Source organism: Mytilus edulis, chromosome 10 (assembly GCF_963676685.1).
Source record: "Mytilus edulis chromosome 10, xbMytEdul2.2, whole genome shotgun sequence".
Lineage (NCBI taxonomy): Eukaryota > Metazoa > Mollusca > Bivalvia > Mytilida > Mytilidae > Mytilus > Mytilus edulis.
Window position 1 is genome coordinate 42179344 of NC_092353.1, and position 14180 is coordinate 42193523.

At 31.0% G+C, this 14180-nt stretch overlaps 1 protein-coding gene across 3 annotated transcripts; it reads right to left on the reverse strand.

Moving 5' to 3' along the window:
* Positions 1-610: 610 nt before the first annotated feature.
* Positions 611-13162, reverse strand: LOC139491204 (uncharacterized). Of its 3 annotated transcripts, XM_071278673.1 has the most exons (9): positions 13079-13162; positions 9928-10010; positions 8481-8580; positions 7585-7683; positions 7150-7215; positions 5495-5593; positions 3457-3492; positions 1996-2826; positions 611-1409 (listed from the first exon to the last, which is right to left on the reverse strand). In XM_071278673.1, the coding sequence occupies exons 3-8, from the start codon at positions 8563-8565 to the stop codon at positions 2378-2380; spliced, it is 834 nt and encodes a 277-aa protein (XP_071134774.1). In that variant the 5' UTR covers positions 8566-8580; positions 9928-10010; positions 13079-13162; the 3' UTR covers positions 611-1409; positions 1996-2377. The 3 variants fall into 3 exon arrangements, with proteins under 3 accessions (XP_071134774.1, XP_071134775.1, XP_071134776.1); XM_071278674.1 differs by lacking the exons at positions 611-1409; positions 7150-7215 and having other exon boundaries at positions 2377-2826; XM_071278675.1 differs by lacking the exons at positions 611-1409; positions 5495-5593; positions 7150-7215 and having other exon boundaries at positions 2377-2826.
* Between the last annotated feature and the right edge of the window lie 1018 nt (positions 13163-14180).

Below are 14180 nucleotides of genomic sequence, written 5' to 3' on the forward strand. Positions count from 1 at the left end.
ACAACCTCAGTGTGACTGGCTAGTGTTTACAGTAGTAAGTACTCAGACCACCTGGTCAACGAGGTCCCTAAATGAAATGAAGATTTATGTTAACCCCATAGTACATTGTTGTACATTTGATATGAGACGTTGATAACGATCCATTTTGCTTTTCCAATGATTTATCGACGTTCATCAGCAAACCTGACATCCCCAATATATTTGAATTACTGTCGAGCACATAAGCATAACCTTCAACCTCAGTATTTATTCTCTAGTTGTTATTTTCGGTTAACTTCTTCAAACACTCGGGTCACTCTACGTTAAGCAACCAACAATCAATCAAACACTCGGGCGTCGATACTTACATATTACAAAAATAAATTTTAAAGCTTTACACCAATGTTCCAGGTGAAGGGTTCCAAAGCAGTTGTAGTTTTTCTGTTTATCAAATTCGTTTATGAATTATTCAAACTTGTAATAATTGGCTCTTTATAGATTTATATGCGGTTTTGCATAATTTTTGTGTTAAAGGACTTTTTAGAAAATTAGTAGGACACATTGAATATGCAAATTTTTCGCCATATTTAGCCGCTTTAGCTATGCATCAATACATTGAACCATACATAGTATAGAAACATGTTCCGTTTATTAACGAAATAGTAAAATGACAAAGTAGCAAAATATAAAATTATTATTTTCATTACAATGATAATATAGGACAAGAAGTCTGAATTAACTATAAAAAAGTAAATAACAACAATACTGAACTCCGAGGAATATTAAAAACGGAAAGTCCCTAATACCATTGCAAAACCAAGTGGTAAAACACATCAAATAAAACTTATAAAATGTTTTTTTTACATTTTGATAATAACAAAACTATACTACCTTTGGAATTTATGTTTCAGTTATTAGGCATAATTGGGTCAACATATTTTCCTGCTCAAGTATTGACTTGAAAAATTTCAGAAATAACTTTGTTTCCTCTTTGTCTAAAGGGATTACGTAAGTTTATCAAACTTTGACGATCTAGTTAGAAAATCAGTCACATAGTGCAAATACCTTTCTTTGATTGGTTTTAAAGTGTTCCAGTTGAACCCTAACCAATCATAGTATATGTATTTCTAATAAAAATAACACTTCATAAATTGATGGTGTCTGTTCTGACCTAACCTTGTCAGTTACTCTAAAAACTGAAATTTTCAAAACACAGGATATATAAGTACCTTAGTACAAGAAGAACTACAAGATCAATTCAGCAAAGGAAGAATATAATTTCTAAATTTATGAACTGGCAATTCAGGATAACATTGACAATTATGTAATGCATATGCATATCTCTGTACCAAAGCACCGACTTCAAAACTGATAATACTAAGATTTAGATTATAACAAAATGTTTATTGTTGTATTTTTGATATTTTTACCTATTATGACTGTATGTTTTTGTTCACACATCGTTGTCAATATAACGGAATTTGGTGCGTCTTTCATACAACTGAGAGGTTTAGCTAGCTTTAATACCAGGTTTAATTCACCATTTGCTACATTAGAAAATGCATGCATCAAGCCAGGTATATGCCAGTTGTTATCTTTTCGTTTGAGTTTTGAATTTTACCATTGATAAGGGACTTTCTGTTTTGAATTTTCCTTGGAGTTCAGAATTTTTATGATTTTACTTTTTATAATGAACACGAAAAACCTATGGGAGTTGCATGTTTTATACTAAGCATATTCTACTTTGTTAGTTTTTCATGACTTATAAACTGATTTAAATTTGTATTTTCAAAGTATGTGAAAATGTTTCTTCTATGCTATTTTATCCCTCCACATTAAAAATAGTCGTTCCATTTTGTTCTTAAAATTGGGAAAGTTTGCACTTCTTATGTCATTTGTGTAATTTACCGGCTGAATGGTGCACATATCAACTGAAAGTTCCTCGCAGTCAACACTGATAATACTAAGATTTAGATTATAACAAAATGTTTATTGTTGTATTTTTGATATTTTTACCTATTATGACTGTATGTTTTTGTTCACACATCGTTGTCAATATAACGGAATTTGGTGCGTCTTTCATACAACTGAGAGGTTTAGCTAGCTTTAATACCAGGTTTAATTCACCATTTGCTACATTAGAAAATGCATGCATCAAGCCAGGTATATGCCAGTTGTTATCTTTTCGTTTGAGTTTTGAATTTTACCATTGATAAGGGACTTTCTGTTTTGAATTTTCCTTGGAGTTCAGAATTTTTATGATTTTACTTTTTATAATGAACACGAAAAACCTATGGGAGTTGCATGTTTTATACTAAGCATATTCTACTTTGTTAGTTTTTCATGACTTATAAACTGATTTAAATTTGTATTTTCAAAGTATGTGAAAATGTTTCTTCTATGCTATTTTATCCCTCCACATTAAAAATAGTCGTTCCATTTTGTTCTTAAAATTGGGAAAGTTTGCACTTCTTATGTCATTTGTGTAATTTACCGGCTGAATGGTGCACATATCAACTGAAAGTTCCTCGCAGTCAACAATGAAGGGAATTATTCGGTCCCTCTTCTGTGGGTCCTCTAAAGATTGTATTATATTAGCCTGTTTTCCAAAGAGCATTAAACCATCCATAGACATATGTCGAGAATGATAGATAATAACAAGTCTACATTTTAAGAGGAGACCTGCTAATCCATCAAGGGTTGGTGTGCCTGGTGTAATTATATCATCCGGTAAACTAATTTTAAGGTTTGGTACATTGACTTGTTCCTGCAAAATTTCCTGGCAAAGTCTTGCAGCCATTTCATCTTCTGAAGCATGTAGGATTACTGCATCATACCACTGTCCTCCTTTAAAATACAAATAAACATAAATTTTCAATTAAACAAATGTATCTGCGTACAGGATTTGTTAAACTCAAACGTGTGATTCTACATGCATTGTCTTTACTTTGCTCTGTTGTGTTTTATGTACAATTTTTGTCTGTTGATATTTTTGTTTTAGCCATGATGTTGTCAATAGATATAAGAAGATGTGGTTTGAGTGCCAATAAGACAGTTCTCCATCAAAGTCACAATTTGTACTATAAAATATCAACTGAAATTGCTTAACACAATCAATCAGTTTCTGATATCCCTCGCGTCTCTAACAGTTTCGCCTATATATCAAGTTCACTGTACTTACTTTGATACGATTATGTTGTATTATGTATCTGTATATAGACATCATATTAAAACAAATATTTAATAAACGCAAGGAAAGCTAGTACTGACCTTTGGTATTGGTTTTTTTTAAACTACTGCTTGGTATTCAAAGTTTTAAATATCATTTTTACAAAATATATTGTTATATGGATAATTATTGTATTTATTTTTTTAAATCTCATTTCACAAAAATAAATTATCTCGGCGGAATGACGTGTTAACAATAATGGTCAAGGAAAGAGAACTTTAATAACATTAATCACTTTTTGTACATACCAACATGATCCCGGTCTTCTTCCAAATCATTACCGTCTGAAAACAGGGCGAACATCTTTTAAACTAGAATGTTTTATTTAGTGCTTAGTTTGCTTACATGTGTAATAAGATCTAAATAACAAACAGTATACTACTTACATTGGGTTGTCACCATTGTACAAAAGCTTTCCATCCGTATGGTATTATAAGATCAAATCATAATAAGTGTGATTGTTGCAAAAATCGAAACATCTAAATTTTAATTCAAAAAGCAACAGCTTTTAAAAGCATATTCCTACATTTGACTATAAAACTATTGAAATGTTTAAGATGATATCTTTTCAATTTATTTTGTATCAATAATAACGAAATTTTACGTTGTTGCTTGCAATGTTTACTTGATTTCTTTTTTTTTGTTTTTTTTTTCATTCAGCAAAAGCGTATCTGTGGGTTATTCCAGAAAGATGTTAAATTGTCCTCAAAGGGCTCTATCTTTAGAATAAATGTTGGTAATGAAGTCATTTTCACAGCACTAACTTTCCTGTGAACATGGTGCACGCATCACTTTATTAAGGGTACTCGTATAAATTTGCAAAAAACTGTATTCGGTAGTCTAGGCTACGCAATTAATTTCTCATTTCAATTGTTTCATCCTCAACCACAAATGTGCTCAATTCCATTTAAGACGGAAACGTCTAACAATTAATTCAATTGTTAAAATTATAAAGACTTCGGTAATTTAGCATAACTTTATAATGCTAGTATCCGATACATCTTCATAGTTATGTCAAAAACAGCCCATATTCATGTAAGAGAAATCTTCTAATTAATATCCAAAAGTTTAACAATTTGGTAAAAAAGCTATACTTTGGGGACTAAAGGGGATTTTACTGGGCCCACTCCTTTGTCATTTCGGGATTTGTTGTAGATGATTATGTGTTAGGGCTTTGCTCATTGTTAAAGACCGAACAGTGACCTACTGTTGTTAAGTAATGTCACATTTTAAAATTGTCACCGTATCACGTCTTAACATTTTATCCATATATGTATTGATGTAAAAAATATTCATTGTATTTATTAACTTTATGTAGAACATTTTTATGTCTCAACCAAAGCCAGAAATGTAGATATTATATAAAATGAGGTATAAGGCATACACGAGCAATCAGAAATTTATAACAGGACAGATTTGTTTGGAAAATTAAACAAGTTAATGATATTAAAATTCACTATTTGCTATTCCTGATTTTAAGAGAAGTCGTTCGAAAAGAAAGATTAAGAGGGTTTGCAATTCGTCCAAAGTCATTATAGGAACAGAGTGCACCACCTTATCTCGTGCAATACAATATTTATCCTCTCTCGACAGTTGCATTTTGCATATTAACAACGTTCGGCGAGCCTGACGTTTTTAAACTTTGAAAAACTAACAGTCTCGAGTGGATAAATAACGTATCACAATCTATGCAGTTACATTTAAATAATGCCTTGTACACATTAAATTATCCTTGTGTTTTACACGTAGAAAAATTGCAGAATATGAGTTCGTAATAACGACGTTTTAATTTACTTTATTCGTTTAAATGTTACACAATCCTTTACTTGTACACTAACAAGAGTTAGGAGGTGGAACCTTTATTTCTGTATTATCTTCCTTTTTTTGTATGATTCTTTCTTTATCTATAAAAATAATGCTTATTCTTTTAAATTCTCATGAAAACTGTTTTACCATTAGATTATTTTTTTATAACATTATGTCCTCTTTCTGAACATGGTGCCTTTCTGTGTTTAAATTGTTTTATTGTCTAATTCTTTAGTTTTTCATAGCTATTTTATTCCTTTCCAACCCATTATTCTATGTTCTATTCTTTTTTCTCACTTTTCATTTATTTCTCACTTTTTTATATATTATTCCAAATTCTGTAAACCCCGTGATATCGTTTTTTATTTTACGGGGATATATTTTCCGGACGTGATATTGTTTTACTTTTCACTCATATTTCTACATATATCTTTTAACTGTGGTCAAAATGTCGTATAAATAAAACGAATTGCAACTTACTCAAACGTATGTATTCTTCTGAATTCCGGGGTATGAGTTGAGCACTGGTACGACTAGGTGAGCCTGGAGGTGACAATGAAGCAGGGGTCGTTGTCAAGTCTAAATAATATATGTTTTACTTGATAAAATACTATACATACTACAGTACAATAACTTACATGGACATGTATGACGTAAAACGCATGTCATGGTAGTCTTCAAATTGAATTAAATTTTCTTAACTATAGACAAAAAATTACAAAAATGCGATCAACAGTATTAATGAGTCAAAACAGGGTTGGATAGATTTTCTGTATTGATCTTTTAATGTTTAACACGACTCCCGACACTACTGTGCAGTATCGTGGCTGCCACCTTTTTATTGGTAGATAAAGCAGGATTGCCCAGAGAGAACAACAGTGACTGATCTTTGGTAGGAAACCTCACAAGGATTTAAAAGTTATAGATATACCACTGTATTGTCAGCATGGAATCAACAAACCAGTCGCTATGGGCTTTAACAAAAATTATAACAAATTGTATTTTGTTAATGAATTGGGAAAATCAGTTTTGGTCTTTAATGTTTATTGATTATTGAACATTGTAGAATACAAATGCTAATCTTCAAATCAAAATGTATCATAAGATGATGATTTTATGTCTACAACTGCACACAGCTTTAGTTTTATTCTTCACTTATTAGTCAATGCACATATATGATATATGAATGGAGGACCTTTTGGAAAATTAGTAGGACACATCGAATATCCCAACTGTTTGCCGTATTTAACCATTTGGGCTTTTGAGTAAAGCCCACATGGCAAACAAAACTGATCCGTTTATTACGAAATAGTAAAATGACAAATTAGCACAATATAAAATTATCACATTCATTACAATTATGTTTTAGGACAAGCAGTATGATTTAACTATGACATAAAACTTATGATCTTGTTAACAAACTGTTCGACCTTTCAAATTCATGTTTCACTGATGAGGCATAATTGGGTTTACATATTTTCCAGCTAAAATATTGAACTTAAAATTGCAAAAATAACTGTACTTTCTCTTTATCTTAATGAATTACTTAAGGTTATAATACTTTGTCGATCAAATAAAAGAATAAGTTACATACTACAAACGCCTTTGTGCAGTAGGGTTTTATTTGTATCATGTTAACCCAAACAATACGTTGCCGATCTAATAAGATAATCAGTCACATATTACAATCGCCTTACTTCGATTGGCTTGATTTGTTCAGTGTTGACCCAAACAAACCATATGTATTCCTGATAGAATAAAACTTTATAAATTGAGTGGGTCCCAAACACTTTCATAGCCTGACATTTTAAATTACTCTCAAAACTGATAGTTTCAAAGCAGGGGATATTTAAGTACTTTAGAACATGAAAGAACTATAATATCAATTCATCAAGAATTAAATTTATGAATTTATGAACTTACAATAAAAGATAACATGGACAAATATGTAATACATATAAATATCTCTGAACCGAAAATTTCGCTAAAATAGGGTATCGAAAATACAGGCGAGAAGATAAATCTGGCGCCTAAATGTAAATTAGTTCTTTTCATTGTTCGCAGAAATGTCATGTGACCTTATCTTTTTATCATTATCGTTTAAATGTTACACAATCCTTTACATGTACACTTACAAGAGTCTGGAGGCGGAACCTTCATTTCGGTATCCTCTTCCTTTGTTTGTATGATTCTTTCTTTATCTATAAAAATAATGCTTACTCTTAAATTCTCATGAAAACTTTTTACCACTAGATTCATTTGTTATTACATGATTTCTTCTTTCTGAACATGGTGCCTTTCTGTGATTAGTATTTTATTGTCTAATTCTTTAGTTTTTTATACCTCATTTATGCCTTTGCAACCACTTTTCCCTATTCTTTTTTTTTTCTCATTTTTTTTCAATCTTTTTTTATCCTTTATTCCAAATTCTGTAAACCACGGGATATCGTATTTTTATTGTACGGGGATATATTTTCCGGACGTGATATTTTTATTTCTTTTCACTCATACTTCTAAATATATATAACTGTGGTCAAAATGCCGAATAAATAAAACGAATTGTAACTAACCCAAACGTGCGTCTTCTTCTGAATTCTCGGGTATGAGTTGAGCTCTGGTACGATTAGGTGAGTCTGATTGTGAGAATGAAGCAGGGGTAGTTGTCAAGCCTAAATAAAATATGTTTTACTTGAAAAAGCTATACATACTAAAATACAATAAGTTTCATGTACATGTATGACGTATAAACGCATGTCATGGAAGTCTTTAAATTGAATTAAATTTTACGTTTCTATATATTTTAAAAAATTTACAAGAATGCGGATGTTCATGTGTTTAAATCAACAGTATTAAGAGGTCAAACTGGATTGGATTGATTTATGTATTGATTTGTTAAAGTTTAACACGACTTTCGACACTATTGTGCAGTATCGTGCCTGTCACCTTTTTATTGGTAGATAAATTATGATTGCTCAAAGAGACCAACAGTTACTGATCTTTGGTAGGAAACCTGACAAGCCTAGTCCTTAATTTAAGATAGGAGTCGAGCGCACCTGATATGTATGTGCGGGATTCGAACACAAATTTACTTTGTTGACAGGCTAGTGATACGGCAGATTGTTACTTGGACAACTTCTAAACCGAGTCCACTAAACAAGGAAGAAAGTATAAAACATTTTACTATTCCAATCAATCAATAACATTAACGGTACCAATGTGTCTACAACAGATATGTTCTTCGACAATATCTTTTCAGTGATGCTAAAAGTTGAAATATTTAAAGAGCTTTAATAAAAAAAAATGTAGCCAAATGCAAAATGAATATGTCAGTGTTGTTTAGATGTGCGAAAGAGTCCTGATCTGCCTCCCCCTTTTTTACTCTTACTCACCCTAATAAAAAAACAAAGAAATATATCAAAGGCGTTTCTTATATATGTAGAACTTATAATTACATATAAAAAAATACCTGTTTGTCGTTTAATCCAGTAATACCCAAACATCCAACAAACTGCAGCTGTTCCGAAAACAAGGCATACATCTTTTCCACTCATTGTTAAGCCTGTAGTCTGTCCAAATAAAAATGTTATGTTAAAACAAATAAAACAGTCTTTTAAAAAGATAAGCAGATGTTTTATTGTTGCAAATGCATGAGACAAAACCAATAAAAAAAACCAACAGACAAAGATGTGAACATCTATAAGACCATACTGTATAGATCTGTATAGTAAGGTATAAGGACCCGTAATATAAAATTAAAACATAAGCAGCATATTCATGCATGAGTAATACAACAAACAAACAAAACGAAAAATTTACAGGAACCGACTGCAAATATATGTGTTTGGTATTGGTCATGCATATATAAAGAAAATAGCGGGGTTGAAAAAACCAGTAAGAATATTTGACATAATTGCCAATAAAACAACTATCTTTAAAGTTAAATTAACGTAGTTGTAGGTAATCAAATGTTATTGAACTTTCTTCTACGATACGAAATTAATTGCGGATCCAATACTTTTTGTGAGGAGGAAGAGAGCGCTAACTGACATAAGGGGGAAGCAATCCAGTGATTCTCTATATAATCAACCAATTTTTTTTTTCCTAAAAGGGGGACCGGGCCCCAACTCGAGGGCCCCAAGGGCCCCCTCCCCTGAATCCGCCTATGGAAAAAAAGCATACTGCATATAGTCGTTGGTTTTACAGCATAACAAATAGAACGAACTGTACAAATAATTTGTAAATAAACTCAATAAAACGATGTGAAGCACAAACATCAAATAACATGACAACAACAGGCCTAAAGCACTGATGTCAGAGTTCTCACAGTCACTGAAAGCTAGTTCAAAACCAATTATAGTACTGTCTATCCGATAGTTTCTGTACATTTTGCACGTAAAATGTTTTAAACTATTAAATGACATATATAACTTTGTTTAAAGTGCAATCAAATTAACAGATTCCTTTTTTTTTAAGATTTTTAATTGAATGGAATAAAACTTGAGTCGATTTTAAAAATATATCATATCGAAAAGTATCTATATTTAAATCTCTTAAAATAACTTGACCTTTAACGTTTTATTAATAACTTTATTAAAAGTCCAATATTTATTTTCAAAATGAAACAATTATATCATATTTCTGTCTTCATCAGCTTATTTGACATTAAATATGAACATAAAGAATTTAAAAGACACTGTTTATTTTTTAAGAAATATTTAAACATGTTAAAGTTTAATACAACTGTACGAACTCAAAAGTAACCGACATCATATTTTAAAAGCATGTAAAAAAGCACTAAATACATGATTGTTCTGTTCCATATCTAAAGTGTAAATAGAATCCATAATTTTAACACAATAGAAACAAATTATAAATAAATGTAAACATACATAACAAAGTCTAATTACACATACCTCTGTTATTACAGTCTCAATAATGTTCTACTGTTCAAACTGTTTCCATTGAATTACGTCAGAGATTTAGTCATAAGATATATCTAATAACCACAAAGTAATACTATACAATTATTATATATAATACATTTTATAAGCATATGATTTTTTTCAACACGACATTGTCGAATAAAGGGATTTTTTTATACACTGATCTACATCACAGAAACCTGGAGACAAAAGAGTTGAAAAAGAAATAATTTCTATTTTTTATTTCTTCTTTTTATGGGTATTGGGTTTAAGATTAGTCACCAAGTAATCTTTATTAGTCTTAATTTAGATGTTTTGTAAAGGAGGTGCGAAAGATACATGAAGACATTCAACCTATTAACATGATAACGTCCAAAAAACTACGCCAAAGCCAAATACGAAGGACATCAAAGATACTCACAAACAAAAACAGAACAACTCAACCAACATGACCAAGGGTGCTTCAAATATCGCTTAGTAAGATTTCTTACTCTCAGTCCAAACTTTATTGACCTTGATGTTTTATGAATTTATTGGTTACTGAACGGATAAGCTAGTGTGGTCATACAACTGAACACGTATATAGTCAGTCATGTCTTTCATATTTATACTCTCGCTTTAAAATTTGTTTTCAGGGTTAATATAAGTCAGCTATACCGTGTGATACGTTTTCAGATTAATCACTCAACAACTTCCGGTTTACTGAACAGTCTTGTATCTTTTACACATGATAGCCAAGTTGACAATTGTCGTCACATTTTTTTCACAGAATTTACAATTCAAGGATTTGTAAAATTTTGTGACAGTGTTAATATAAGTCATCTATACCGTGTGTTGCGTTAACAGATTCATCACTGAACAACTTCCTATTACCAAAATATTTTGGCGCGGTGTCTCGTCCTGAATATGCATGAACATTTACCACTGGACGTTAAGCAACCAACAATCAATCAATCAATCATAAGTGAGCAGTAGCACGCAGTTTCATTTATTTTTTCTTCGATTTTAGCGTTCTTGATTCCAAAAAAAAAGTGTATAGAAACGAATTAAAGAGTGTTTCATATTTTATCTTGGAGAAAATACCACTGTTTTGTAAATGTTAGTATCCAGTATATCGCGAGCCAAGTATTTTAAGTGCTTCGGAACTTACATGATTTATAACATAGATTTTTTAAATAAAAATCCTATTCAGTAAAAAATCTCCCATTGACTTTGATGGTAATCTATGTATGGAATTAAATTTATACCTGATTTACCTTTTGAAATTGGAAACTTTCATATAACATTCAAGAAAGCACAAATGTAGCCCTATTGTTTGCACTATAAATAAAAACATAGGGTCATGCGGCATTTTCGGGCATTCACATGGCCTTGTTTACCGACAATGTAGATGTCCACTGAATTCCTATACTGACCCCATTACTTTTCAACCCTGTAGTAAACAAATTAAGTACATTCAGCATTTATTTTTTCAACTCTAGTTTTGATTCATCTGCCAAAAATTATTTATTACAAACAGTATCTACCAATCAGAAGAGCATATGACTTTAGTGTTATACAGAACGCTCTCCCCTAAATGGGCGGTACCTGATGACGTATATTTATTTACTGAATTTACCCCTATAAGAAATACAATTAGACACTCAAAACCGATTTCTTCACACGAAGCTGACCTTAATTTGTTTCGTCCCCGGCTGGTCACACGATTTATCAAGGATCTATGCATGATCCCTGTCTTTGTATTTCAGTGTTCCTAATGAAGATGTTTATTATTTCTTTTCATATGATGTACCAAATTTATTCTAATATCAAACTTGTTGACTGTTTTGATATTAAGATTAATGGTCTGAATGGTGGAATACAAAAACAAATCACTGCTATGTATGCGACAGTAGAAAAAAAAATACACCAAGGCAATGATGATATCAAAAGAATATTACAGTTGTTGTCCATTCGCTTGATGTGTTTTATCATCTGATTTTGCCATTTGATTAGGGACTTTCCGTTTTGAATTTTTCTTGGATTTTACTTTTATAGTTATAGGTTTGGTCAGTGATATTTCTAAAATATGTTTCAAACGCTTCACAACGTGTTCTCCTCTCACGAGTACCGTGATACGATACTTTTAAACTCTTTTTCTTTAAACCAACTGTTCGTTTGTTTTATATTTACATTTCAAATCCGAAAACAATCAGTAAACATTGCTAAAAGCAGTTCTTAATTTCGACAATTGCTCTGTAGACAAAAAAGTGAACACAAACCAGCATCAATAGCATCCGTTTTTACATATATCATGCATATGGGTTATTTGCTGTGACCGTCTTATTAGAGTACCCAAACAAAAGCATGTTAAAACGAAAACTATATGCATATGGTCTTTAAACATATGTCCTTAAAAATTATTTAGAGTATCAACACTCATGCCAGTAGAAAGTTATTCATGCATTTTGCAGAAGATAACGCTAATCGCACGATTGAAACTACATGTACTAGCAGTGTCAGTTCTTGTTACCTGCATGTTTCAAGCTACTAATAGACCACTTTCACAATTACAAAACCAATCACTTTCCTTATGGCAGAAATACTGATAATCAATTATAAAATATTTATTTGCAAAATTATTTTATCATGTCAGCATTATATATATTTTTAATGACATATATAACTTTGTTTAAAGTGCAATCATAACAGATTCCTTTTTTTAAGATTTTTAATTGGATGGAATAAAAACTGAGTCGATTTTAAAAATAAATCTTATCGAAAAGTATCTATATTTAAATCTTTTAAAATAACTTGACCTTTAACTTTTTATTAATAACTTTATTAAAAGTCCAATATTTATTTTCAAAACGAAACAATTATATCATATTTCTGTCTTCATCAGCTTATTTGACATTAAATATGAACATAAACATGATAAAGAATTCAAAAGACACTGTTTATTTTGTAAGAAATATTTAAAGTTACAACTGTACGAACTCAAAAGTAACCGACATCATATTTTAAAAGCATGTAAAAAAGCACTAAACACATGATTGTTCTGTTCCATATCAAAAGTGTAAATAGAATCCATCATTTTAACACAATAGAATCAAATAATAAATAAATGTAAACATACATAACAAAGTCTAATTACACATACCTCTGTTATTACAGTCTCAATAATGTTCTACTGTTCAAACTGTTGAATTGAATTAGGTCAGACATTTAGTCATAAGATATATCTATTAACCACAAAGTAATACTAAACAATTATTATATATAATACATTTTATAAGCATATGATTTTTTTCCACACGACATTGTCGAATAAAGGGATTTTTTTATACACTGATCTACATCACAGAAACCTGGAGACAAAAGAGTTGAAAAAGAAATAATTTCTATTTTTTATTTCTTCTTTTTATGGGTAAAGGGTTTTAGATTAGTCACCAAGTAATCTTTATTAGTCTTAATTTAGATGTTTTGTAAAGGAGGTGCGAACGATACATAAAGACATTCAACTTATTAACATGATAAAGTCCAAAAAACTACGCCAAAGCCAAATACGAAGGACATCAAAGATACTCACAAACAAAAACAGAACAACACAACCAAGGGTGCTTCAAATATCGCACGATTTCTTACTTTTCAGCCCAAACAGCCCAAACTTTATTGAATTTGATATTCTATGTATAACCAATACATTGGTTATTGAACGGATTAGTTATTGTGGTCATACAACTCAACAAGTATATAGACAGCAATGTCTTTCCTATATATACTCCCGCTTTAAAATTTGATTTCAGGGTTTATATGAGGCAGCTATACCGTGGGATGCGTTTTCAGATTAATCACTCAACAACTTCCTGTTTACCGAACACTTATATCATTTGACACCTGATAGACAAGTTGACAATTGTCGTCACATTTTTTTCTCAGGATTTACAATGCAAGGATTTCTGAAATTTGTTATGGTGTTAATATAAATAAAGGCGACAGTAGTATACCGTTGTTCAAAACTCATAAATCCATGGACAAAAAACAAAATCGGGGTAACAAACTAAAACCGAGGGAAACGCATTAAATATAAGAGGAGAACAACGACATAACACCGAAACGTAACACACAGAGAAACGGACCAAGCATCAGACAAAACACCACGAGAATAACAAATATAACATGAAAACCACATGAATTTGGGATAGACAAGTACCGTGCCACGTCTTATCTCAATTTCTCAAAAAAAAAAGAGAAAACACAAA

Bases quoted from the DNA above. Each gene is read 5' to 3' on its own strand.
- LOC139491204 (XM_071278673.1), bottom strand. From the start codon at position 8,565: ATGAGTGGAAAAGATGTATGCCTTGTTTTCGGAACAGCTGCAGTTTGT. The intron at 5,594-7,149 runs GTAAGTGTACAT...TATATTATTTAG, and splicing joins GGTTCCGCCTCCAGACTCTT to ACTTGACAACGACCCCTGCT. The intron at 3,493-5,494 runs GTAAGTTGCAAT...CCCTGTTTTCAG, and splicing joins AGAAGAATACATACGTTTGA to ACGGTAATGATTTGGAAGAA.